Source organism: Paroedura picta, chromosome 9 (genome assembly GCF_049243985.1).
Source record: "Paroedura picta isolate Pp20150507F chromosome 9, Ppicta_v3.0, whole genome shotgun sequence".
Classification (NCBI taxonomy): Eukaryota; Metazoa; Chordata; class Lepidosauria; order Squamata; family Gekkonidae; genus Paroedura; species Paroedura picta.
The window spans coordinates 76368979-76396424 of record NC_135377.1 but is presented as its reverse complement, the minus strand read 5'-3'; the positions used below and the strand labels follow the sequence as shown (position 1 = coordinate 76396424).

At 45.7% G+C, this 27446-nt stretch overlaps 1 protein-coding gene across 13 annotated transcripts in view; it reads right to left on the bottom strand.

Annotated features, from left to right (window-relative positions):
• Positions 1 to 27446, bottom strand: part of CTNND2 (catenin delta 2) — a 671801-nt gene that overhangs the window by 117151 nt on the left and 527204 nt on the right. For all 13 annotated transcript variants that reach the window (XM_077353364.1, XM_077353370.1, XM_077353371.1 and 10 more), the window contains 2 exons: positions 18853 to 19066; positions 10977 to 11160 (listed from right to left, as the gene is read on the bottom strand). In XM_077353364.1, the coding sequence (XP_077209479.1) occupies positions 10977 to 11160; positions 18853 to 19066 (398 nt within the window). The remainder of the gene's footprint in view (positions 1 to 10976; positions 11161 to 18852; positions 19067 to 27446) is intronic.

The following is a 27446-nucleotide window of genomic DNA, read 5'->3' as shown; positions in this document are numbered from 1 at the left end:
GTCAACCTTGAGCCGGCTGCTGGGATTGAACTCCCAGCCTCATGGGCAAAGCTTTCAGACGGCTGCCTTATCACTCTGCGCCACAAGAGGCTCTTGTAGATCATTAATAAATACGTTAAAAAGTACCGGGCTGAGCACCGAGCCCTGAGGTACCCCGCTACTCACCCCTCTCCAGTCTGATGAAACACCATTGACAAAAACTCTTTGAGTGCGGTTCTCTAACCAATGCCCTATCCACCTGACTATCTGAAAATCCAGATTGCAGTCCTTCAACATATCCATCAGAACATCATGGGGAACCTTGTCAAAAGCTTTACTAAAATCCAAGTAAATTACATCAACCGAATTTCCCCGATCCAGCAAACCTGTTACTTGGTCAAAAAAGGAAATCAGGGATCCAGCTGCGGGTTCCCTGTCCCGTTGATCAGACCCCTGCCAGGACAAAGGTGGGGTCCTACTTGGCCAGTATAGTCTTTCCAACTATTTATTATGTTTATTTATTATATTTGTATACTGTCCTCCCCTAAGGCTCAGGGCGGTTCTCACGGAACATAAACAGTATGCTAGAAGGGAAGGGAGAATGCTGGAAGGGAAGGGAGCATGTGAAGGTTGGGCGCTACTCAAACAAGAGCTATTGCATGCTCAATCCATGACTATCCCAGAAAGGCGAAAATACTGCAGGAGCTCTAAGAAGCCTATTTGGATGAACAGAGAACTTCAAGAGGAACTAAGAAAGAAAAGGAAAATGTTCAGGAAATGGAGGGAAGGACAGAGCTCTAAAGAAGAGTACCTACAGGTTACTAGGCACTGTAGATCAGTCATCAGAAAGGTCAAAGCTGAGAGTGAGCTAAGATTGGCCAGGGAAGCCCATTATAATAAGAAAAGATTTTTCAGTTATGTGAGGAGCAAACGTAAAGTAAGGGAGGCAATAGGCCCACTGTTGGGTGCGGATGGACAAACTCTATGTGTAAAATTCTGCATTTGGGTCAGAAAAATGAAAAGCATACCTACTGGATGGGCGATACGCTTCTAGGTAACATTGTGTATGAACGAGACCTTGAGGTACTTGTGGATTGTAAACTAAACATGAGCACTGGGAGCACGTGGAGAGAGCTCCTGGGGAGTGTTTCTGCTTACCAGGTGAGACTATTGTGCTGACTGGGTGAGGTGATTGCTGGGCGAGAGACGAAGGGCTCATGGCCTGTGGCTCTTAGCCTGTGGTTCTTGGCTGAGTAATTAGAATCAGTAGATTATATTTCCCTAGTACTTGCACTGCCTAGAACTTACAATGGACCTCCAGTACACTCATCCCATCATCTGCAGTGTGTGTGACATGATTGCCTTCCTCCCAGAAGACAAGATGGACTACATCTGCCCCAAGTGTAAGCTGGTAAGACTTTTGGAGGAAAGGATTAGGAGGTGAATCACTGGCTGCGTAGTTGTTGCCGGCAGGAGAGATTTGGTTTCTGGGACCATGGGATAGGCTTTCTTGAGGAAGGCCTACTAGCACCTGATGGACTGCACTTATCGAAGCTGGGGAAGAATGTGTTTGGCAGGAAAGCTTTAAACTGAAGCCACTAGGGGAAGGAGACGATCAACATAGGGAGTCTAAGGAAGGAGAACCATTGGAGGCAGCCCAACCGGCAAGGCCAGCTCATAGGGAACCCAAAGTAAAAGGATTCAGATGTCTTTATACTAATGCCCAAAGCATGGGCAATAAGAAGGAAGAGCTGGAACTTCTCATGCTGATGGAAAGGTATGATCTAGTAGGCATCACAGAATCATGACTGGAATGTAATGGTGGGTGCATATGAACTATTCAGAAAAAACAGAATAGATCGAAGAGGTGGAGGAGTGGCACTGTATGTGAGGAAAGGGCTTACCTGTCAGGAAATTCTAGTGAAGGAGAGCATATCTACAGTGGAAAGTATCTGGGTGAAAATAAGTGAGGGGAAAACAAAAGTGTGGTGGTTGGTGTCTGCTACCGACCGCCTGACCAATGAGAGGATGTGGATGCTGCCCTTTGTGAACAGCTTGAGAAAATATCCAGGCGGCAGGACCTTGTCATCATGGGTGACTTCAATTTCCCAGATGTGTGCTGGGAAACAAACTCTGCGAAGCGTCCTCAGTCATGCAGCTTTCTGACCTGCCTGGCTGACAATTTCATTTATCAAATGGTAGATGAACCCACAAGAGGTTCAGCCATACTGGACTTAATACTGACCAACAGGCAAGAGTTGGTGGATGAGGTGAAGAAGGTGGGGACCCTAGGGGGAAGTGACCATGTCCTCATAGAATTCCTTTTGAGATGGGGAGCCAAGGAAGCTTGTAGCCAGACGCGGATGTTGGATTTTCGTAGGGCAAACTTTAATAAACTCAGAGACATGATGAGTGTCATACCATGGATGAGAATGCTGGAAGGGAAGGGAGCATGTGAAGAGTGGGCGGTACTCAAACAAGAGCGATTGCATGCTCAATCAATGACTATTCCAGAAAGATGAAAACACTGCAGGAGCTCTAAGAAGCCTATTTGGATGAACAGAGAACTTCAAGTGGAACTAAGAAAGAAAAGGAAATGGAGGGAAGGACAGAGCTCTAAATAACCTACAGGTTACTAGGCACTGTAGATCAATCATCAGAAAGGCCAAAGCAGAGAGTGAGCTAAGGTTGGCCAGGGAAGCCCATTGTAACAAGAAAAGATTTTTCCGTTATGTGAGGAGCAAACGTAAAGTAGAGGAGGCTATAGGCCCACTGTTGGGTGTGGATGGACAAACTCTAACAGAAGATGCAGAGAAAGCAGAAAGGCTTAGTGCCTATTTTACATCTGTTTTTTCCCACAGGTCAAAGGGTTTAGGCACATCTAGAGATGGCAGTAGCCAAAGGACAGTGTCTGGGTGGCAGGTTAACATGGATAGGGAGGTTGTCGAGAAGCATTTAGCTGCACTGGATAAGTTCAAATCCCCTGGGCTGGATGAAATGCACCCGAGAGTACTCAAAGAACTTTCCAGAGGAGACGATTGAAGATGGCGCCATGCTAGCCCAATCTGTATCGGGCTTCCCAGCCAGGCAGAGGACCAGGAGCAGAAGCACGTGGCTGATCAGAAGCAAGATACGCAAATCTTGATTGCAGATCGCCCCCAGGAACCGGGAACGGCATCCTGAGGGTCCTACAGATCCATGGAGACTAAGGTCTCCGGATCACTGCTTCCTGTGCTGGGAGTTATAATGGCGACCCTGTCGTAAATAATCTTTTAAGCCTGGGACGACAAGCTGATAAAAGCCTGCGTTTTCCCCAGAGTACCACTTTTTTCTCCTCCAGCTTGAAGAGAGCAGAAGTCTGAGGAACGCAAAAACTGTAAGTTCTTTGTTTGGTTTTCGCTCTTTCAAAGCTCGGCATTCCAACCCCCCTCCTTTCACCCGAACTAATCTACAAGAGAATTCTTTCTTGGACGGGAGGCAAGCCAGCTAAATAGACTCGCTAAAACCGACAACGAAAGAGCTTGAGAATTTGTTAATGAGAGCTCAGGGGAAGTTTCTGACAGAACACGGAGATTTTGCTAACTGATAACGTCTGAGCAGAGACGAGACTTTATTGCATACTGTGCACAGAAATGGAAAATCTAACAAACGCACAGATGTTTTATTTGTTAAACAAAAGCAACTTAGAGATACTGAAAGCAGTTAAAAAGATTGAAAATGAAATTCAGGATACCAGGAAAGAGCTCTCAGATAGAATCGACGGTTTGAAGAAAACAGCTGATGAAAACACAAATCAGCTGGCAACATACCAAAGTCCAGAAGTCAGACAACAGGAGTGGGAGACAACATTGGAAGCACAACCACAAGCTAGAATAATTAAAATTAAAGACGTCCCAGAAGAACTTGGGAAAACAGATCTAAGGAAAGAAATTACAAAAAGCCTGGAACATTACATACAAGAGGATTGATAAAGTATACAGAACCTACTCAAAGGCGACTGAAAGCAAGAATCAACCAAGAGACTTTTTTGGCCCTGACAGAAAGGCGGCTAGAAATACTCTATACAGGAACCATCAGGTGACACCGCTGAGTTGGGTGGATCAAGAAACACAAATACTTCGAGACCTGCAAGCAGATATATCATGGAAAAGAACACAATTTCATTTTCTGCGACCACCTGAAGAATGTGATGAACAGCGGAGCATTCACTTGGCTTCCTGTGGGAAAGACAGCAGCAGTAATTCTTAGGTCTGGGCCAATATATGAAGGGAACTGACTTTATATTACCTAAGACAATAATAGAATATACTCTCATAACAGATTATACTCTCATATGTATCAACAATTACTTTGCTAAGAAAGATAGTAATAACTTCTAGATTAGGACTAATATGTGATGGGAACTGAATATGTATGTTAAAAGAGGATGGCAAACTATACTTTCATATGTATCAATAATTATTTGGTTAGTTGATTGTCTCTTTTTCTTTATAACTTAAGCGATGGGAATTGAGTACGTACTTCTCAAGATAAGAATGGATTGTGTTTTTATATAGATTAATGATTACTTGGCCAGCCGGCTGTTTCCTTTTTTCCCCCCTCTATTTTTCTGTAAACTTAAAAAAGACAGCAGTGGGAAATGACTACATATCTCTTGAGATAATATCAGATTATATTATGTATGGTATACATGAATAGACGATGTATAGACTATGTATTAATAATTACTTATTAGCTGGTCGTTTTTTTTCTCATTTACTTTTCTGTAAATGCTTTATATAACAATAAACAATAAAATTTCATTAAAAAAAAGAACTTTCCAGAGAACTTGCACAGCCCTTGTCCATCATCTTCGGGACCTCTTTAAGGACTGGAGATGTCCTGGAGGACTGGAAGAGAGCAAACGTTATTCCGATCTTCAAAAAAGGGAGGAAGGATGACCCGGGAAACTACAGACCAGTGAGTCTGACCTCTGTTGTGGGGAAAATAATGGAGCAGATATTAAAGGGAGCGATCTGCAAACATCAGGAGGACAATATGGTGAATCAAGGAAGTCAGCATGGATTTGTCTCCAACAGGTCTTGCCAGACGAACCTGGTTTCCTTTTTTGACCAAGTAACAGGTTTGCTGGATCGTGGAAATTCGGTTGATGTCATTTACTTGGATTTTAGAAAAGCTTTTGACAAGGTTCCCCATGATGTTCTGATGGATAAGTTGAAGGACTGCAATCTGGATTTTCAGATAGTCAGGTGGATAGGGCATTGGTTAGAGAACCGCACTCAAACAGTTGTTGTAAATGGTGTTTCATCAGACTGGAGAGAGGTGAGTAGCGGGGTACCTCAGGGCTCGGTGCCTGGCCCGGAACTTTTTAACGTATTTATTAATGATCTAGATGAGGGGGTGGAGGGACTACTCATCAAGTTTGCAGATGACACCAAATTGGGAGGACTGGCAAATACTCCGGAAGATAGAGACAGAGTTCAACGAGATCTGAACACAATGGAAAAATGGGCAAATGAGAACAAGATGCAATTTAATAAAGATAAGTGTAAAGTTCCGCATCTGGGTCAGAAAAATGAAAAGCATGCCTACTGGATGGGGGATATGCTTCTAGGCAACACTGTGTGTGAACGAGACCTTGGAGTACTTGTGGACTGTAAACTATACATGAGCAGGCAGTGTGATGCAGCGGTAAAAAAGGCGAATGCCATTTTGGGCTATATCAACAGGGGCATCACATCAAAATCACAAGATGTCATAGTCCCATTGTATACGGCACTGGTCAGACCACACTTGGAGTACTGTGTGCAGTTCTGGAGGCCTCACTTCAAGAAGGACGTAGATAAAATTGAAAGGGTACAGAGGAGAGCGACGAGGATGATCTGGGGCCAAGGGACCAAGCCCTATGAAGATAGGTTGAGGGACTTGGGAATGTTCAGCCTGGAGAAAAGGAGGTTGAGAGGGGACATGATAGCCCTCTTTAAGTACTTGAAAGGTTGTCACTTGGAGGAGGGCAGGATGCTGTTTCTGTTGGCTGCAGAGAAGAGGACACGCAGTAATGGGTTTAAACTTCAAGTACAACAATATAGGCTAGATATCAGGAAAAAAAATTTCACAGTCAGAGTAGCTCAGCAGTGGAATAGGCTGCCTAAGGAGGTGTTGAACTCCCCCTCGCTGGCAGTCTTCAAGCAAAGGCTGGATACACACTTTTCTTGGATGCTTTAGGATGGTTAGGGCTGATCCTGCGTTGAGCAGGGGGTTGGACTAGATGGTCTGTATGGCCCCTTCCAACTCCATGATTCTATGATTCTATGAGTACATGGAACTTTGTTTCTTCAAAACATATAAGTGAACTGCAACAATAACAATAATAATAGCAACCATAACTGAAGATAACAGTCTAATCTATAACAGTTCAAACAGGCCATGGTTCAGGTGTATGGGTTCTTGTTCAGCGTTCTTGCATGTCAGGATCACATGATCACTGCCATGATTTATGCTTGACCTGAGTGGTTCCATCTTGTATCAACGTGTGTCTGTTTCTCTGACTCTGTAACAACCCCGAACTCTTGGTGAAGTGATTTAGTTCTCGCACCAAGGATGCTAGACTGTGTTATCTCTGAGGGGGGTCGCTGTGTAACACCCAAGGCCAAGGCGGACCAGCTATCACCTTTGGCTGTAAGCCCTGGATGACACCTGCGGGAGGGGGCTTGTGTTCTCTGGGAAAATGTATGTCTTTGGGCGGGAAAAGAACTAGTAAAAGTGATTGCATTCTGTGTATTGATCAGATTTGACTACAAAAGTTGAGGTGTGCTGATATGCTTAGCAATAAAGCTTTCTATTAATCCAGAAGTCTTGTTGCTAGTCTGTCAGCCCTGACACTGCAGATGTTACTAATTCTGGTCGACCTCAACTAAATGCCTGGTGGAAGAGCTACTTTTTGCAAGCCCTGAGGAACTGGATACACACTTTTCTTGGATGCTTTAAGATGGTTAGGGCTGATCCTGCGTTGAGCAGGGGGTTGGACTAGATGGCCTGTATGGCCCCTTCCAACTCCATGATTCTATGATTCTATGAGTACATGGAACTTTGTTTCTTCAAAACATATAAGTGAACTGCAACAATAACAATAATAATAGCAACCATAACTGAAGATAACAGTCTAATCTATAACAGTTCAAACAGGCCATGGTTCAGGTGTATGGGTTCTTGTTCAGCGTTCTTGCATGTCAGGATCACATGATCACTGCCATGATTTATGCTTGACCTGAGTCAAGATCAGGGATCTGATCTCTTCCGGGATCTCATTACACCAGGTGGGGGCCAGGACCGAGAAGGGTCTGGCCTGCTTGGTGGGTGGAGCCAACAACAAATTGTGAGAGCCCTACTGTCACCATGGATGACACCAGGTCCAGCCCATTTCTACAGGACAGCAGGTCAGCATGGACGTTAAAGTCCCCTACAACTAATAGCCTGGAGAACTGAAGTGTCCAGGCAACCATCCCCTTCAGCAGGGCTGGCAGGGCATCTGGAGGTGCATTGGGTGTTTGGCACACCAGCAAGATGGCCATGCTGTCAATTGATCACCACCTGAGACCAACACAATGCCTGGGATTGACAGTGCAGGAAGGGCCCTGAAGGAAATTAGTAGGATTAGTATTGCCACTCCCCCACCCACCCTGCAATCCAAGATTGGTAGAGGACAGAGAACCTGGCAGAGGACAGAGAACCTGGTAGAGGACAGAGAACCTGGCAGGGGCTAGTTCGTTAACGGCAACTGTTTAACCTCTCGGCCCAGGTCTCTGTTACACACATCGGGTCAGTTTTATGCTCTGGAAAAAAAATGTGCACGGTAGAGGTTTTGTTGTTTATTGACCAGGCGTTGCACAACGCCAGTGTCATAGGTGTTGGAAGGGAAGGGGTGGAGTTTTGAGGGGGCCCAGATACGGTTGAATTTTGGGCCCCTTGTCTTGGTCCACTTCCGCCCTCTGCTGTCTCTGCATCTTTCCCTTATTATTGGGATCCCTGACCCTTTTGGGTCCCCTGTTGTTGGTCCTCCATTTGTTCCTTTTGGTGTTGGTGGAATGTCTATGTTAGTGGTCTGTTTGTTTTGGCTGTTCTGTTTCCCGTGGAACTTGTTGGCTTTGTTTCCTTTTTTGTTTTTTGTTTCTTTTAGTTTTAGCTAGGGATCCTCTTGTGTCCTGGTTCTGTACTTGCTTGGGTGATTGGTTTCTTTGTTGGGTGTAGTGGGTTGTGTGTTTCTGGAAGGATGACCCCAATCCTCGCTTATGGTATCTCAGGCTTCACATTCTGGTTGTCTGTTGTATGTAGGGTGTGGTTGTTGTGTAATGTATGTTTCTGGAGGTAACCCCAATCACCAATTATGGTGACTACATGACATCTGTGTGTGTGTGTGTGTGTGGGGGGGGGGGGGTTAACTGATGCCTATTATGCCTTGGCTGTCCTCAAAAGTCAGCACTTCCATTTTATAGGAGGCTGACCCTGTCTCCATTTCCTTCCCCGAAGGGTATAACTTCAGGCACTTTGGGGAAGTTTGTATTTTGTTGCGATGAAAGCAACAAGCCATGTGTACGCTGGCGAGGCTGCCCAGCAGGCAGTGAAGTAAGCGCCCCTGGCTGGCAGAAGCAATGACTCCAGGGGTCAGAGCAATGCTCTGATATGGCAATGCTCCCAAAATCATAGAATGATAGAATCATAGAGTTGGAAGGGGCCATACAGGCCATCTAGTCCAACCCCCTGCTCAACGCAGGATTAGCCCTAAGCATCCTAGAGCATCCAAGAAAAGTGTGTATCCAACCATTGCTTGAAGACTGCCAGTGAGGGGGAGCTCACCACCTCCTTAGGCAGCCTATTCCACTGCTGAAGGGCTTGGTCCCTTGGCCCCAGATCATCCTCGTCGCTCTCCTCTGTACCCTTTCAATTTTATCTACATCCTTCTTGAAGTGAGGCCTCCAGAACTGCACACAGTACTCCAAGTGTGGTCTGACCAGTGCCGTATACAATGGGACTATGACATCTTGTGATTTTGATGTGATGCCTCTGTTGATACAGCCCAAAATGGCATTTGCCTTTTTTACCGCTGCATCACACTGCCTGCTCATGTTTAGTTTACAATCCACCAGTACCCCAAGATCTCGTTCACACACAGTGTTACCTAGAAGCGTATCCCCCATCCAGTAGGCATGCTTTTCATTTTTCTGACCCAGATGCAGAACTTTACACTTATTAAATTGCATCTTGTTCTCATTTGCTCATTTTTCCATTGTGTTCAGATCTCGTTGAATTCTGTCTCTAAATGAATAACTGGAGGCTGAGAAAGCCTGATAGACTGTCAGCCTGATAAACTGTCAAACAACAGCCCCACCTCCACCATGGTTACTGCTCAGAGATTGACTGCTATTGCTACAGTTCATCAGAGAAGCTACAGCAGCCAGAGGTTCCACTTCCCCAGAGCGAAGGCAACACGCTTTGGCAGAGAATCAGTAGTAGATGCCTCAAGGTCCCATTGGTGAATTGCAAGTAGAAAAGGGGCTGTCATGGACACAGGGGAGGAGACCAAAACAGTCTAACATTTATACATGAATAAAGAGCTGTTCTTGGCACCGTCGTATAAGAAAAGTCATTGGAAAGCTAGTTTTAAATACTGCAATAAAAAGATGCAGTCACTGCTGAGAGGGGGGGAATGCCATGCAGACTCAAAAATACTACAGTGTGTTGTCCACAGCAAAAACGGTCCCATGGGCATAAATTTTAAAAATACATCTTTAGGGTGAAATTTCCTGCCATTCATAATAGCCCAATGTCTGTTCAGGTTTAAACAGCCACAGAGACAAGAAACAGTTACATCTGTCACAAGGGAATTATGCCTTGGAGGGGGGTGCAGCTGAAGAGGGCAGGAGTACCAGTCCTCTGTAGCTTTTCCTTCCTTCCTTCCTTCCTTCCTTCCTTCCTTCCTTCCTTCCTTCCTTCCTTCCTTCCTTCCTTCCTTCCTTCCTTCCTTCCTTCCTTCCTTCCTTCCTTTTGCCTGTCTCTGTTCCTCCCTCCCTCCTCCTGACCCCTCTCTATCTCTCCCTCCCTATTCTTTCTCTCTCTTTTTCTCTTCTTCTGTCCTTCCTCATCCTTTCTTTCTTTCGTTTATTTCTATACCACTGCTCACTAATGTTTTGCGGCAGTTTACAGATGTCAATAAAACACGATAAAATCCCCAACAATACCCTTAAAAATGTAACAACTAACAATAAAAACAAGATGGTGAACAATAAAAGATCGACCTTCCCTCTCCGTTCAGCATGTGGGTAAGGAAACTGGGAGCAAGGTGATCTCCATTGGTCTCAGATGGAGATTCTAAGATGATAACACCGGGACACTGCCCTGGCCTCAACCGTATGCCTGGCGGAAGAGCTTCGTCTTGGAGGCCCTGCAGAAAGCTGACAACTCCAGCAGGGCCCTTAGCTCTTCTGGGAGCTTATTCCACCAGGTTGGGGTCAGGGCCAAAAAAGCCCTGGTCCAAGTCAAGGCCAGGAGAATGTCCTGGAGGCCCGGGACAACCAGTAGATTCCAGCTGTTTTCTCCACAAGAACTGCATTGAGATCAGCTGCATTGAGATCAGCGGGAATGGGGCATCAGACCCAGCCCTTGAGATAAGAGTGTACTACTCTTATGCAGTGTTAGAGTGTACTACTCTTTAACCACTTTGCTGTGCTGGATCTCAAGGTCCAGCAGGGGGAGAGAGCCAGCACACAGGAAAGACAGAGTGCAAGACTGTCCTATTACCTGGTGCATTCCTGGGTCACTTTGCACCTAGTGATGGCACAAAACTATTTCCTTTCAAAGGTTGAGAAGAGTAATGCAAAACCATTCCTTAAACATCTGTGATGCTTAAGATGCTCCACAAAGCACGATTCAGTGGAACATCTTAGAAACTTAGGCACAGATAGGCGAATGGAACGCCTTGAGTGTTGGATGTCTAAACTCACCGTAGGCACCCAGTGGCATTGCGCAGCACCTGTGATGAATGAAGTTGAATTTTGTGGTCATCCTGGAGAGGGGAGTTCTCCCATCCTGAATGAGGAATGATCACTGCATTGGTCAGCACTGCAAGGGCATCCTGGATAATTGGCATCTTTAATGCATCGCAAGAGGACAGATTCCAGAGAACACCTGAAAAGAATAAACAAATAATAACCAGTGTAGCTTGGTTGTAGCAGAGTGGCAAAATGAGTATTGTATATATTTATGGAAATAATTTGTACCCTGCCTTTCTCCCCAATGGGGACCCAAGGCAGCTTACATCATGATAAGAATGCCCTGCATGAACTGTGTTTCCAGATTTGAAGGCCTAGATCAGCCTCTGGAATAATTTTTCAGGTTTCAAGGAGCTCTGGCAGCTGGCTACGTCTCTCTACCATGCCCCTGTAAGTTGCATGTCGCTGGAAATGACATCACCACCTGTGTTAACCGACAGTTTTGAGGAGGACTGAGGTGGGGGGCATTGGGTAAGGCGGGAATAGGTAGGCCCCTTCTTTGGCACAGAAACCACAAGACGTTCAGGAGGGGTGGGGGAGCAAAGTGGTCCTAGCTTGTGGCCAAGGCCATTAAAAGAGGAGAGGAAATGCTGTGGACCCCCTCCAGAGCTCCTATGGACCCCTGGTTGGGAATCCCTGACCTAGATGTTTCAGAGACCCTTCCTTGTTAGGCCCCAGGGTTTATTAAAGAGCTACTCTGCCTTTCGATATCCAGCAGTGGGAGTCACTTTTCAGCTCATGAAGGACCACATGCACAATTGCCATCAGCCCAAAGAGGACCAGTTTTTTCAAGAGAAATCCTGGAGAAGGCCCTGGCATACAACAATCCAGTGGCCCGGATGAGGTGGAACTGAAACTAAAGGTGAAACTGAAAACTGCAATCAGCAGGTGAAGATTGCCAAGCAGCACCAGAAGGGAATGAACAAGATAGTGGGAGCCAGTTTGGTCTCCAGCAGCATCTCCAGCAGCATCATTCCTGACATGGCACCACCAGGGACACTGATGAGCTGGCAAGGTAGAGGTCCAGCAATTGCAAGGCACTTTTTGCTTGCAAACACAGGGGAACATGTGCACAGCATGGGTACCAAGAGCCAATGGTCACTTCACTAAGGTGCTTCTGGCCTGGTGACCAGCTCTGTTATCACCACCACCCAGGAGGAGTCCTTGGATGAGGAGCCCAAGTTGCAGCATCCCCCAGGAAACAATGGTGAACTGCTGTGAAATGTGCCTCTCAGCAGGCCCCTCGACAGGGTGCAGATGCAACTCTGGTGAAGCAACTCTACCTTTTTGATCTTGGTAACAGTGACACTGGGGAGCACCCACTTGAGGCAAAGGATGAAACTGCATGGGATTTTGAACTTGTGCTTGATGGACACAACCCTAGAGTAGGCTGGAGGTCCCATGTACTAAATTAATAACCATGAATACAGGACTCGTGGCCAGGTTCTGGGGATCCCGTTATATTTAAGTTGGTTCCATAGAAATAAGGAAGCTGATAGGAAGCTTTAGGATGCTTAGGACTGATCCTGTGTTGAGCAGGGGGTTGGACTATATGGCCTGTATGGCCCCTTCTATGATTCTAAGCTTGAAATCAGGTAAAGCTCTGGCCTATGACCTAGTACCCCCTGATTTATTAAAGAGAAATATCAACTAGTGGACACAAGTACTAGCCAAGGTCTTTACTGCAATTGATAGATCAGGCAGACACTTGCAAGGATGGGAAACAGCAGCGGTGGTTCCAATCTATAAAAAGGGGGACACAATAAGCAAACTGGACACAAGGCGCCTAAACTGAAAATTTGAAGATTAGCCAGAAGAAGAAAACCTGCTCATCCAGGAATCGGGAGGTTGACAGATTGGACCTAAAGAATGCTTGCAAATGATTGGTCAGCTTCTTGAAGGAGTGAAGAGTACAGTGCCTCAGGGATCTTTCCTGGGGCCCGTGTTATTCAACATATTTATAAATGGATTCAAGTGGGAAGCAGTGTTGATCTGAAGAGACAGAAAAAATGTAGAGTCCAGTCAGGTACCTTTAAGACCAACAAAGTTCTATTCAAGGGATGAGCTTTCAAGTTCAGGCACATTTCCTCAGATACAATGTCACGGAACCACTGGTGCTACTGGACTCTATATCTATAAATGATTTGGATCAAGGAATAGAGGGGGTCCCAGAAGGGCAAACCACAACCAATGGGTTGAAATGAATTCAAAAGAATTTTTGGATAAATATCCAGAAAAGGTTACTGACAGTTAGAGTGGCTCCTCAGTGAAACAGGCTTCCTCAGGAGGTGGCAGGTTCTCTTTCTTTGGAAGTTTTTAAGCAGAGCCTAGTCATGTGACAGAAATGCTGATTTTATGAATTTAGGCAGATTGTGAGTGGGTGGGCAGGATTCGCCAGTGTTTGTCTCTTGTGGCCCTTCTTTACATACACAGGGAATTCCTGATTGCCACTGTGAGATAGTAGGTGAAACCCCTCCAGGCCAGACTAGATACTGGAGATTTTTAGAGGGGGGGAATCAATTAACCATGAAATTCGGGTCACTGTTGGTGTGCAGGTTGTAGCAAGTTCTTGCATTTTGCAGGGTGCTGAACTAGATTATCTTGGAGGTGCCTTCCAATTCTATGATTCTAGACCATTCGAGGAGCAGCGGTATATAAATTGAAAAAATGAAATGAATAAATGAATAAACTAATAAACGAATAAACAAACAAATGAATAAACGAATGAACAAATGAATTAATGATTTGCCAGATCTCCAATAGGTCTGAGAAGAGGCTTAAGGGACTTAATCTCCTATGGGCAAACGAATAGCCTGGTAATAGATCATGAGAAGACCAAGATCATGGTATGCGGTAATAGACTGAATCTCCATGTTTGGATCAGCAAGAGTTGGAATGGACTGAGTGGGTAACTTCACCATCATGAAGTTTGGAGACTTAATGGATCCCTGATAGAACAGGTTCAAAAATACAAGTACCTTGCTGTGATATTGAAGGCAAATTATGCAAGATCTGCCCATAGGTATAACAACGGATAGAAAAATGTTACCCAGAGGTGTCAAAAAATAAGATGTTTTGGCCTCTGATCCTCAGAAATTGTTTCCAGGATCTCCCCCTGGACGACAGGAACAAGGGCTATTTCCCCAACTCCCCTGAAGCTCAGAAGATGTTTCCCAGGCAGATAACTGGACTACCTTTCACAGATGAGAGGAACAGCTCTTCTGCTCCCCAACAAGGAGATGACTGCTGCTAAATGGGGATTCCCTACTGAGAGCAGTGGAATGCAAAGTGTTCTGTGGCACCACCTGCTCCTTCTGCCCTCCCAGGTCTCCCGGGCAGAATCCTGGATTACTCCACAGCTGTCCAGGACAGCCAGCATCTGACAGAACCCCTCCCAACAACTGGGGAGGGTCAGAGACAGACCGGGAGAGAGCCACAGCAGCAACCAAGGATACCACAACACCAGCTGAGGAGGCCCGGCACGAAGCGGCAACAGTATCATGGGAGCAGGCCTCGGTAGAGGAGAAGCAGTGGGAGAAGGACTGGGGGGAGGGAAGTCCTCCAGAGGAAAGGGAAAGGAACCATGAGATGGCCCCATGAGGCAACTCACCATCATGGTAACCCGGCAGCCCACAGCAGAGGGCTGAGACTTGGTGTCATCTGCAAACTTGATGAGTAGTCCCCCCACCCCCGCATCTAGATCATTAATGAATATGTTAAAAAGTACCGGGCCAAGCACCGAGCCCTGAGGTACCCCGCTACTCACCTCTCTCCAGTCTGATGAAACACCATTGACAACAACTCTTTGAGTGCGGTTCTCTTACAAATTCCCTATCCACCTGACTATCTGAAAATCCAGATTGCAGTCCTTCAATTTATCCATCAGAACATCATGGGGAACCTTGTCAAAAGCTTTACTAAAATCCAAGTAAATGACATCAACCGAATTTCCCCGATCCAGCAAACCTGTTACTTGGTCAAAAAAGGAAACCAGGTTGGTCTGGCAGGACCTGTTGGAGACAAATCCATGCTGACTTCCTTGGATAACCAAATTGTCCTCCAGATGTTTGCAGATCGCTCCCTTTAATATCTGCTCCATTAACTTCCCCACAACAGAGGTCAGACTCACTGGTCTGTATTTTCCCGGGTCATCATTCCTCCCTTTTTTGAAGATGGGAATAACATTTGCTCTCTTCCAGTCCTCTGGGACATCTCCAGTCCTTAAAGAGGTTCCGAAGATGATGGACATGGGCTGTGCAAGTTCTCTGGAAAGTTCTTTGAGTACTCTCGGGTGCATCATCCAGTGCAGCTAAATGCCTCTCGACAACCTCTCTATCCTTGTTAACCTGCCACCCAGACACTGTCCTTTGGCTATGGCCATCTCTAGATGTGCCTAAACACTTTGACCTGTGGGAAAAAAAGGATGTAAAATAGGCCTTTCTGCTTTCTCTGCATCTTCCGTTAGATTTTGTCCATCCGCACCCAACAGTGGGCCTATTGCCTCCTTTACTTTACGTTTGCTCCTTACATAACTGAAAAATCTTTTCTTGTTACAATGGGCTTCCCTGGCCAATCTTAGCTCACTCTCAGCTTTGGCCTTTCTGATGATTGATCTACAGTGCCTAGTAACCTGCAGGTACTCTTCTTTAGAGCTCTGTCCTTCCCTCCATTTCCTGAACATTTTCCTTTTCTTTCTTAGTTCCTCTTGAAGTTCTCTGTTCATCCAAATAGGCTTCTTAGAGCTCCTGCAGTGTGTTCGTCTTTCTGGGATAGTCATTGATTGAGTATGCAATAGCTCCTGCTTGAGTAGCGCCCACCCTTCACATGCTCCCTTCCCTTCCAGCATTCTCGTCCATGGTATGACACTCATCATGTCGCTGAGTTTATTAAAGTTTGCCCTACGAAAATCCAACATCCGTGTCTGGCTACAAGCTTCCTTGACTCCCCATCTCAAAAGGAATTCTATGATGACATGGTCACTTCCCCCTAGGGTCCCCCCCTCCTTCACCTCATCCACCAACTCTTTCTTGTTGGTCAGTATTAAGTCCAGTATGGCTGAACCTCTTGTGGGTTCATCTACCATTTGATAAATGAAATTGTCAGCCAGGCAGGTCAGAAACTTGCATGACTGAGGACGCTTCGCAGAGTTTGTTTCCCAGCACAGATCTGGGAAATTGAAGTCACCCATGATGACAAGGTCCTGCCACTTGGATATTTTCTCAAGCTGCTCACAAAGTGCATCCACATCCTCTCGTTGGTCAGGCGGTCGGTAGCAGACACCAACCACCACACTGTTTGTTTTCTCCTCGCTTATTTTCACCCAGATGCTTTCCACTGTAGATATGCTCTCCTTCACTCAAATTTCCTGACAGGTAAGCCCTTTCCTCACATACAGTGCCACTCCTCCACCTCTTCGATCTATTCTGTTTTTTCTGAACAGTTCATATCTATCTACCATTACATTCCAGTCATGAGAATCATTCCACCAAGTTTCTGTGATGCCTACTAGATCATGCCTTTCCATCAGCATGAGAAGTTCCAGCTCTTCCTTCTTATTGCCCATGCTTCGGGCGTTAGTATAAAGACATCTGAATCCTTTTACTTTTGGTTCCTTATGAGCTGGCCTTGCCGGTTGGACTGCCTCCGATCGTTTTCCTTCCATACACTCCCTATGTTGATCGTCTCCTTCCCCTAGTGGCTTTAGTTTAAAGCTCTCCTGATGAATCTCCCCAGGTTCCTGCCAAACACATTCTTCCCCAGTTTCGATAAGTGCAGTCCATCAGGTGCTAGTAGGCCTTCCTCAAGAAAGCCTATCCCATGATCCCAGAAACCGAATCTCTCCTGCCGGCACCAACTACGCAGCCAGTGATTCACCTCCATTATCTTCCTCTCCCGACGCATTCCTCTTCCCTTAACAGGAAAGATTGAAGAGAATACCACTTGTGCCCCCATTTGCTTGAGCTTCCACCCCAGATCTTGATAGTCTTTTTAAATAGGAGCAATGGTATTCAGGGACATGTCATTCGTTCCCACATGGACCATCACAAATGGGTAGCAATCTGTAGATTTGAGGAGTTTGGGCAGCCGTTCTGAAACATCTTTAATTTTCGCCCCTGGCAAGCAACACACGTCTTGGGTTAGGGGGTCGGGCCCAGCCACATGGCGATCCATTCCTCTTAGCAGGGCGTCTCCAATTACCAGTACTCTCCTTTTTTTTTTCTTCTCAACTCCATTTCCTTCTGTCCCCGTGGCCTCTTCCCTTTGTCTTGGACTTTGTTTTGGGACCTCTTCCCTTGTTGACCCTTGCACCTCCTCTGCAAGGGCCTGAAATCTATTCTGGAGCTCCAAAGGCCCCGAGAACTGTCTCGCTCTTCGCCGTTGAGTCTTTTTCCGAATTGTATTATTTATAGACTGCCATTCCAGGCAAAAGACTTGGATGAGATGCTCCTAGACCAGATTAAAAAATTCTCAGAGAGACAGGACCTAATGGTTACAGGAGATTTTAATTACCCAGGTATCTGTTGGAACACCAGCTCTGTTAAAAATGAAAAGTCCAATAAATTCTTTACTTGTCTTGCTAGCAACTTCATTTCCCAGAAAGTGGAAGGGGCAACCAGAGGGTATTCTGTGTTAGACTTGATTCTCACCAATATGGAAGAATTGGTTGACAGGGTAAAAGTTGTGCTTGGTAGTCGTGACCATGTGATTTTGGACTTTATGATCTTGGGGAAGAGAAAAGCTATACCTAGTTACACATACAGGCTGGACTTCAGGAGGTGGACAGGCTGGGACCCAAGGCAGGCTGCAATTTCAGCTTTGACACAAGGCTCTGGCCAGGTGGCTCACCACAGGCGTTTCCCAGACATGCACACATGCATCTGTATCATGCCCAGCCAATTATTTGGACCTCCTTATTAGGGCCAAACTGAACATTAATAGATGCACATTTCAGTAGAAAGGAGCCCAGGGACTCCTGAAAGACCAACCAAATCGGTGTCCAGAAGGAGCTTCCATAAGTCCCAGTCGTCATTTCTTCAAGATGGGTTAGTTGGCCTGTAGCTCGGCAAAAGAGTTATTTAAGAAGTACCATAAAAGCATCTGGGCCAGGATAGGAGCTTTGGCCACCTCATGAGAAGGAAGAACTCCCTGGAGAAGAGCCTAATGCTGGGAGCGATTGAGGGAAAAAGAAGAAGGGGAAGACAGGTGGCTGAATGGAGTCACTGAAGCAGTCGATGCGAACTTAAATGGACTCCGGGGAATGATAGAGGACAGGAAGGCCTGGAGGATCATTGTCCATGGGGTCGCGATGGGTTGGACATGACTTCGCACCTAACAACAGCAACAAGGAGCTTTCAGGTATCACTGCTCACTTCTTCAGATAGCATATGGTTGATGGATTTCCATCCTGTAGGGCCTTCCATGGAGATGGATCAAGATGTGTGGCCATGTTAGTCTGACTGTAGCCAATGTGGGGTGGAGTGGCAGAGCTGTGATCCACCTGCGCAATGGACTGCAGACAGCCCTTCACACTAATGCTAGACCTAGAAAACCACTAGCTAGTGCCCATTGACTTTCAACACTCAACAGGCTTGGCTAATAGTTTTTACATATTGTGTAGGATTTAGGATTTCCTCCACATAAGCTGCCTCATTTCTACAACAAATTGGAAACAACAGCAAGATATATAATTAAACTCACAGAACCAAATCTAGTGACCTAGTAAGAATGTGTGACATTTTCAAATCTACTAGCCAAGTAGTGAGTGATATTAAACTCTGAGTATATTCCAAGCTATACTTTGGCATAGAACAACAAAAGATCTTCAAACCTGTGACTAGTTCTCTGATTTCCAAATCTGTAGTCTTGCGGAGTAACCGTACCAGTGCTGGAATACCCCCACAGTTCTTCAAAGCAATTTTGTTGTCGTCATTTGCTTTCCCATAGACCAAGTTCCTCAGAGCTCCACAGGCACTGCGGTGGACTTCTGTAATTCGATGGTCTAGGAGGTCCACCAATAACTGTATTCCTCCTTGTCTTCTTATCTGTAATAGTAAACATTGGAAAAGAAAAGAGAATTACTGGCTGATGCTATTATATTTTTACCATAGTCTATACTGACAGTTTTTACACAACAACTACAGAAAGCAGAGAAAGTTAAAGGTAAAGGTAAAGGTATCCCCTGTGCAAGCACTGAGTCATGTCTGACCCTTGGGGTGACGCCCTCTAGTGTTTTCATGGCAGACTCTATATGGGGTGGTTTGCCAGTGCCTTCCCCAGTCATTACCGTTTACCCTCCAGCAAGCTGGGTACTCATTTTACCGACCTCGGAAGGATGGGATGCTGAGTCAACCTTGAGCCGGCTGCTGGGATCGAACTCCCAGCCTCATGGGCAGATAGCTTCAGACAGCATGTTGCTGCCTTACCACTCTGCGCTACAAGTTAGCATCCAATAATAAGACAAAGTGCAGGACCAACGTTCATTGAGTCAAGATTCTACGCAGTCCTTCGTGGTGCCTTCCCAATGAAAGAGAATTCCATTGTATAAAGGGGTCGCCATTAGTTGAATGGATTTGTGAAATCCATCAGGTTTATTTCAAAGGTGCTACAGAAATAAAAGCTCAGTTGAAAAAAGTCATGTTCCATGGCAATTCTCCCCAAGAAGGCAACTCTGAGTCTTAGAAAAGAACTTGCAGTAGTTTATAGTTTATAGAACTTGCAGTAGTTTATAGGAGAGACAGCTACATAGGATGCTTCATTACTGAAACTGACCACATACAGAGTTTGAGAATTCTATAGCTTAATTTGACCCCATGACAACTGGTCTCCCAAAGTCTTTGATCTTACAGAATGTACCCACTTACCTTCAAACTAAACATTAGGAAGAAGTTCCTGACAGTTAGAATGGATTCTCAGTGAAACAGGCTTCCTCGGGAGGTGGTGGAAGAGAGGCTGGATAGAAATCTGATGGAGAGGATGATTCTGTGAAGGCTTAAGGGGGTGGCAGGCTAGAGTAGATGAAAGATCGGGATGTGAGTGTCCTGCATAGTGCAGGGGGTTGGACTAGATGACCCATGAGATCCTTCCAACTCTATTATTCTATGATTCTATGATTTTAAACTGAAAGTACAGTTTACAACCCAGCACCTCAGGGCAGGAAGAGCATAGTCATAATACACAAAAGGTAATAAGAAACCAGATGGCCAATGAAGCCAGAGAGGTGTTGAGAAAACAGAAGGGGAAACTTCCAGGAGATAAATCAATTGATTGCCTGAGGGGCATCCTAGGACATTGGTCAAGTATCATGGCATGTACCGGAAGTGAACATGACATCCTGCCACCCCAAGATCAACTTTCCCCTCCAAATTATGGTCAGGGTACACAGCATGGAAATCCCAGAGCAGGTCAGGAGCCTTCATGTCGCATGCATTCCCCTACTAATTTTCACAAGGTGGCAGGTCTTTCCAAGATACAAAATGTCCTCAGTGGCACTGGGAGTCCAACACTTTAGATAGTTCAAAATGTAAATTCTCATTTACCCTAATAGGCACTGGCTTGTCCATAGCCAGGTGCCATGCATCAGGTGGAGGAGTGCACTTTAACAGGCTACAGTGGAACACAGGGTGGATTCCCACACACAGAGTGAGTGGTAACTCACCCCAGACAGCCACTTTGTTTATGACCTCAACCACCTTAAATGGAAATACATATTTGTAACTCAACTTCTTACTTGGCTGCATATTGTTCAAATGTTTAGAAGAAGATGAAGAGTTGGTTCTCATATGTCACTTTTCTCTACCCGAAGGAGTCTCAAAGCAGCTTACATTTGCCTTCCCTTTCCTTTCCCCACAACAGATACCCTGTGAGGGAGGTGAGGCTGAGAGAGCCTTGAGATTACTGAAGAAGAAGAGTTGGTTCTTATATGCCGCTTTTCTGTACTCAAAGGAGTCTCAAAGCGGGTTACATTCGCCTTTCCTTTCCTCTCCCTGTGAGGGAGGCGGAGCTGAGAGAGCCCTGATATTACTGCTCAGTCAGAACAGCTTGATCAGGGCTGTGGTGAGCCCAAGGTCACCCAGCTGGTGACATGTGGGAAAGTGTGGAATCAAACCCAGCTCACTGGATTAGAAGCCTGTATTCCTAACCACTACACCAATCAGGCACTTTAGTAGAAATGTACACCAAATCCCCAGGAACCAAACCAGGTGAAGAGCCAATTTGCATTCAGCCCATTGTTTGTATGTGTCTTTTATTGTAACCCATCCTGAGCAATTATTCTAATTCTCCATGGTTGAGACAATGTCCCCCCAGGAGTCTTATATATGATCTGTCCATTTCCAGAGATCTATTGGGCCCCTGCCTGGGAGATCTAGTGCTGGAAGAGTGTTGGGGGCATGTCTGGGAACCACTTTGAGATGAGCCATCTCTGTGTTCCAATGGGGGGAGGCATTATTATATGCAGATTCAGCAAAGCATCTTGTTGTTAATTTATGAAACAATACAGGTACTGCTTAAGGGTCTGATTATTTGTTCTGTTTGGCTGTTGCTTTTGGGATGGTAGTCAAAGCTCAGTCCCTGCTCAACCCCCAGGGTCTTAGAAACTCTTTCCAAAATCTGGCCATGTACTGATGGCCCCTTTCACTAATCTTGCTTGGAGGTGAATGGGGGTGGAACACGTGCTGAATAAAATGCTAAATTTTCAGCCATAGGTAGTGAGGCACAGATTATGAAATGAACCTGTTTCAAAAACAGATTTACCACAACCCAGAACACAGTCTTTCCTCAACTGGGGAAAATGATGATATCGATTAAGATCACTGACCAGGGCATCAGATGATAAGGCTTTAGGAACCCGAAATATCCTGCAGCCTTGTTGGCATGACGTATTTTGAAAATTCTTTTGTGGGCCCCCTTGTGGATGTACAGCTGTCCCCTTAATAAAACATAACAATTGGGGGTACAAATCATCCAATGCAGGGTCTTTTTGTAATGCCTTCCTCAACCAAACTCAGACCTCACTCCTGGGGTCTGCTGGACAGGGGTTTGGCTACCAGTCTGCACGAGCAGAACCAGGTATTTCCAGAACACTGTTTCCACCAACTCTTCCCTTTTGCTGTAATGCTATGGTAGGCAAGACAAGATATCTGCAAGAAAGTTAGACTTCTCCAGCAGGTGGCTGAAGATGAATGGTGAGAAAAACTCGGCTCAGCAGATTTATTTGGTGTTAAGTAGGGATGTGCTTTGCCAAGAATGGTGGGCAATAAATTCAGTAACTACAACGACAGTAACAACCCAGTACTTTTTGGATTCAGACAATCTGAGGACAGCCAAATCAGTTTTGGCTTTGAGGCGTTTAAAGTGGCCTAGATGCCTAAATGCCTCTGAGCCTGCCCAACAGCTGATCCCAGTAAGAGAAGTCTCTCAGAGGGATCAGCTCTTTGGTGAGCTCAGGAATAGACGCTGTGTCCTTATCTATCTATCTATCTATCTATCTATCTATCTATCTATCTATCTATCTATCTATCTATCTATCTATCTATCTATCTATCTATCTATCTATCTATCCATCTATCCATCTATCCATCTATCCATCTATCCATCTATCCATCTATCCATCTATCCATCTATCTATCTATCTATCTATCTATCTATCTATCACACTTATATGCTGCCCTCCCTTATGGCTCAGGGCGGATTACAATGAAGCATGAACCGACTCTCTGTCCAATTACGGAAACATTTGTTCACTAGAAATAAAGCCCATTTATAAAAATGGACAAGGGAGTAGAGGGTCGGGGAGGGCGGCGGGCGGTGCTAGGGAGGGGTGGGTGGAGCGTGCGGGGTGGGGATGGGTCGGTCCAGAGGCGGGCAGCGGAGCACGTACGGGCGCTTGGTGTGGGGGGGAGGGGAAGCAAGGATCCACGCTCTGTTGCCGCGGTGAGTCCTGCGGCTTGTCGGGGGGCTTGGAGTTGCGGGGCGGGCGACGTGGAAAGGGGAAACGCATGCGCGGCAGGCCGCGCATGCGTGATCCAGTGGAGCGGTCCAGTGGCAGCATGCTGTGCAGGGGAAGAAGGCATGCGCGAGATTCTGCGTATGCCTGGCTCAGTCTAGTGCCATGGCTGGGGCCGCGCAGGTGGCGCGGCCTAGCCGCAGCGCTGGAGTGATGTCCGGGAAGGGGCGGCGCAGCAGAGGAGAAGGAAAAGGTAAGGAGGTGCGGGGTGAGCGGCGATCAGCCAGGTAAAGGGAGGGTTGTGGTGAGGGTGGGAAGGGCGAGAACGGTGACGGAGCGGAATGGGTCGAGTGGCTGTTGGTGCGTCTTGGCATGGCGGCGTGGCGGGGAGGGGAGGGGTCTGAGGGGCGAGGGGGGGTGAGTGTTTGATGTCTGGGTTGGAGTGTGTGTGTGCGTACGTGTGTGTAGCGTAGGCAGCAGCGGCGATGCGGGAAGGGGTATTGGGGAAGAGGGGGGGTAGTCTCCAAGGGCTGTGTGTGTGTGTGTGTGTGCATGTTGAGTAGGAAGCGGCAGTGTGGCGGGAAGGGGTCTGTGGGGCGAGGGAGGTAGTAGGGAGTGTTAGGAAGCATTTGGGGGGGCAGGAAAGGAGCAGGGACGCCGTGTCAAAGTCCCTGCTCCTTTCCCTAGGGCAAGGGGAGGGCGCCATGAGGACTCACAGCATCGTAAGGCGGCTTGTCCCTCAGCGCGGTGAGTCTTAGAATCATAGAATCATAGAGTTGGAAGGGGCCATACAGGCCATCTAGTCCAACCCCCTGCTCAACGCAGGATTAGCCCTAAGCATCCTAAAGCATCCAAGAAAAGTGTGTATCCAAGAAAAGTCTTCTGGCAGCCGAGCGAGGCCGGGCCAAGCCAGCGATGGCTTGACCCTGGATGGACAGTCGGAGTTTTTATCCCGGACAGGGCCTGCCCTAACTCCTCCCCGACAGCCCTTACTCAATTATTTGAGTGCGCCGCGGGGCAGTTTAAAGATATGCTGCTTTATTCTGCCTCAGTCTGCCAACACTGATTAAATAAAGTGGTCTGGGCCATTAATGCTTTTCAGAGGGCTTGAAACATCTTTCATGCGCAGTCTCTCAGCATACCAATACTTCTGAAAAGTTGGCTGGACACTTAATAATTGGCTGGACGCTTGCAGAATCTCAAAAATCTTGTTAACAGCAGACATGATATTCCATAATTAGAAGACCTACAATTTGATATTTCCAATCCTCATTTAATGCAGCCAATTGCTATATCAGGGAGGCAATATGAAAATCCGCTGTGAATATCAGCTGTTATATAGATATGATTTTAATCGTATATCCATAGGTTATGCTGAAAAGCATTATCCAGCCTCATTTTTGTGAAACTGGGACTCTTGTTGTTGTTGTTGTTAGGTGCGAAATCGTGTCCGACCCATCGCGACCTCATGGAAAATGATCCTCCAGGCCTTCCTGTCCTCTACCATTCCCCGGAGTCCATTTAAGTTTACACTGACTGCTTCAGTGACTCCATCCAGCCACCTCATTCTCTGTCTTCCCCTTCTTCTTTTTCCCTCAATCGCTCCCAGTATTAGGCTCTTCTCCAGGGAGTCCTTCCTTCTCATGAGGTGGCCAAAGCGCCTATCCTGGCCCAGATGCTTTTATGGTACTTCTTAAAGTACTCTAGCTCTTTTGCCGAGCTACAGGCCAACTAACCCTTCTTGAAGAAATGACGACTGGGACTTATGGCTCACATACCGCTCTGCAGGCACCCCATCTAGGGCTTCCCCCACAAAGCACACTTGGTCCACCCCATGTCAAAACAGGAAATCACCGTCCATCATGTAGCCCTGCAGTTGAATCATGAAATGAGCCAATTGGAGTGTGGGCGGAGACATGGCACTTGGATAGCTCGAATACTTCGAGCTCCTGTTCCACTGAGGGTCAATCGCTGCTGTGATTGACAGAATCGGGATTTGGGTACGCAAACCCACCCACCATCTTCTCAGGAATTCCTTGTGAATCTCTGGGGCCTCTCTGTTCCGCAGGGAAATTAATATTCCCTGGAACGCAAGCTCAGTGTGCACAGGGTCCAGCAAGAGCCGTTCGCCATTTTAAAACTTTCGTCTTTCCTTACAACTCTGCAATCTACACAGCTCTTACTTTAATCTTCAAAGCTAATTGGATTCCTACCGCAAGACTTTCAACTCATTACAACTCCAGAGTGAAAACAACTGGCAGACATCAGATCGAGCCTACAAACAGTGAGTGGGGTTTTCCCCCGGCACCTTCTCCCTCTGGAACAAACTCTCGGCGTGGAGAGCTGCTTTCTCTAATTTAAGCAAGCTAGAGTGACAGGAAGATAAGTGTGAGAAGGTAGAAAAAGGGGTTCAGACAGCCAGAACATTCCCTCGCCATTGTTTATAAACCGGAGATTGAAAAGCAGATAAAAGGACTTCGCGAGAGCTTTGCGCCAGAACGAGATCTCAGGCTTGGAAAAGCTTCAACAGGTCATTAAAGCGACGGACGACAGCTGGTGAAGAAAATAGTTTCGGTTTCCCATTGGCAGCTACAGGGACCAGAGTGTGCAAAGAGACAAAATTCTATCTGGAGTGCTATTTTTGGTCTTTTTTTCTCTGTTTTGCTCTGTCCCGTTCTGTATCTCTTTGTGTTGTTTTGTTTCGCTTTTGTTTTTTGGCTGATCTCCCAGGATTCTGAGCTTTATAATGAGAGACTGATAGACTATCAAGACTTTGCTGCCATCTAGTGGACATTTTTTTCCCTCTCAGGTTGTTGTTATTTTTAGCATATTGCTTTTTATTAGTATTTTTACTCTATTTTTAATTATTTTTTTCTATTATCATTCTTTTTTTCTTTTTTCTTTTTTGAACCTTCTTTTTGCCGTGGATTTACTTTTTTTCTTTTTTTCCTTCTTTTCCCCCCATCCTCTCCCCTCCCCTTGTTGCTCTCAAACCATATCTAACACACCTTTATCTTTTTATCTCTCTTTGCTTCCAGAGGTGCCTGACAGGTTAAGGTGCAGGTGCATATAACCTGGACAAGCTCCCTATCTGTTGCTGTTGAGATGTTGTAGACAAGAAGGATTGAAGAAGTGAAGCGGAGTAAAGCCAGAACATCAAGGAGGCACTGCAGGATTGGAGGGTAGAACATTGGTGTAACTATTTTTTATAACTTGGCTATAAAGTATATTGGGTATATCGGTATATATGTTGATTTAATAGTGTTTTGCAATAATAGAGTTTTAAGAGTGACATATACCAGGTGATATAACCACTTGTTGATTAATATAATTTGTATTCAATGTATGTCTGGAAAAAAAGATAGGCAACTCCCCAAAGCTGATAGATCACCAAAAAAGAAATTAAAGATTGATATGACAGCCTTCTGGAGAAGAAAGAAGGATATGTCAACAGCTGCCAAAGCAAAGAAAATTAAGGAAAAAGAAAAAGAACTAGAAAGATTGAAATGGCAACAACAAGACCCAGAAGAATTGGAAGAAAGCTCAGAAGAAGAAAGCATAGATATGGAAAAAATAGCTCGCTTTCTGGAGAAACATAGCAAAGAGATAAAAGCTTATATGGATGAAGCACTAAAAAAACAATCTAAAGAAATCTCCAAAGAAATACAAGACATCAAGAAAGAACTCACAGATAGTATAGATGGAATAAAAACACTTGTAGAAGGAAATATAAAACAACTAAAAGAACACAACGCCAAAATTGAAAAATTGGAAGGCTGGAGAACAGGAGCAGATGATAAGTTTGAAATCCTGCAGTCAGAAGTGAGAAGTAGGAACGTGAAGATCAGAGGGGCCCCGGAATCTTTTGGCAAGGAAGATTTAAAGAAAGAACTTACTGAGGTGATCGGTGCATACTTGGAGGAAGAAGAGGTGAAAATTGAGAAAGTTTACAGAGTAAATTCTAGAGCAGCCAAGAGAAACAACCAGCCAAGAGACATTCTCGTCGGCTTCGAATCTAAGTCAGTAAAGAATGCACTCCAAGGAAAGCATAGAGAAGATCCATTCACCCTGGAAGACCAAGAAGTTAAGATCTTTCAAGACTTGCCACCAGAGATATTACAAAAAAGGGCACAATTTCACTTCCTATGGCAAATTCTGATTGGACAAAACATTAGATACGTCTGGAAAATTCCATTCGCATTGGAAGTTATCTTACCAACAGGAAGAAGGATCATAAAAACACTACAACAAGCACAAGAATTAGCGGATACCCTAGCCAAAGGCTCTGCCTTGGCAGAAGAACAGAGAAAACAGTCAAGCCAACAAGAATACAAAGGAGTAGCAAGAAAAGGTGCTGGGACCAGAAAGTAAAAATGGAGCTCTTGAAGATAGTTTCTGTTAATTTCAATGGATTAAATTCACCGAATAAAAGATCGAAAGTTTTCAATCAATTACGGAAACTAAAATGTGATATAATA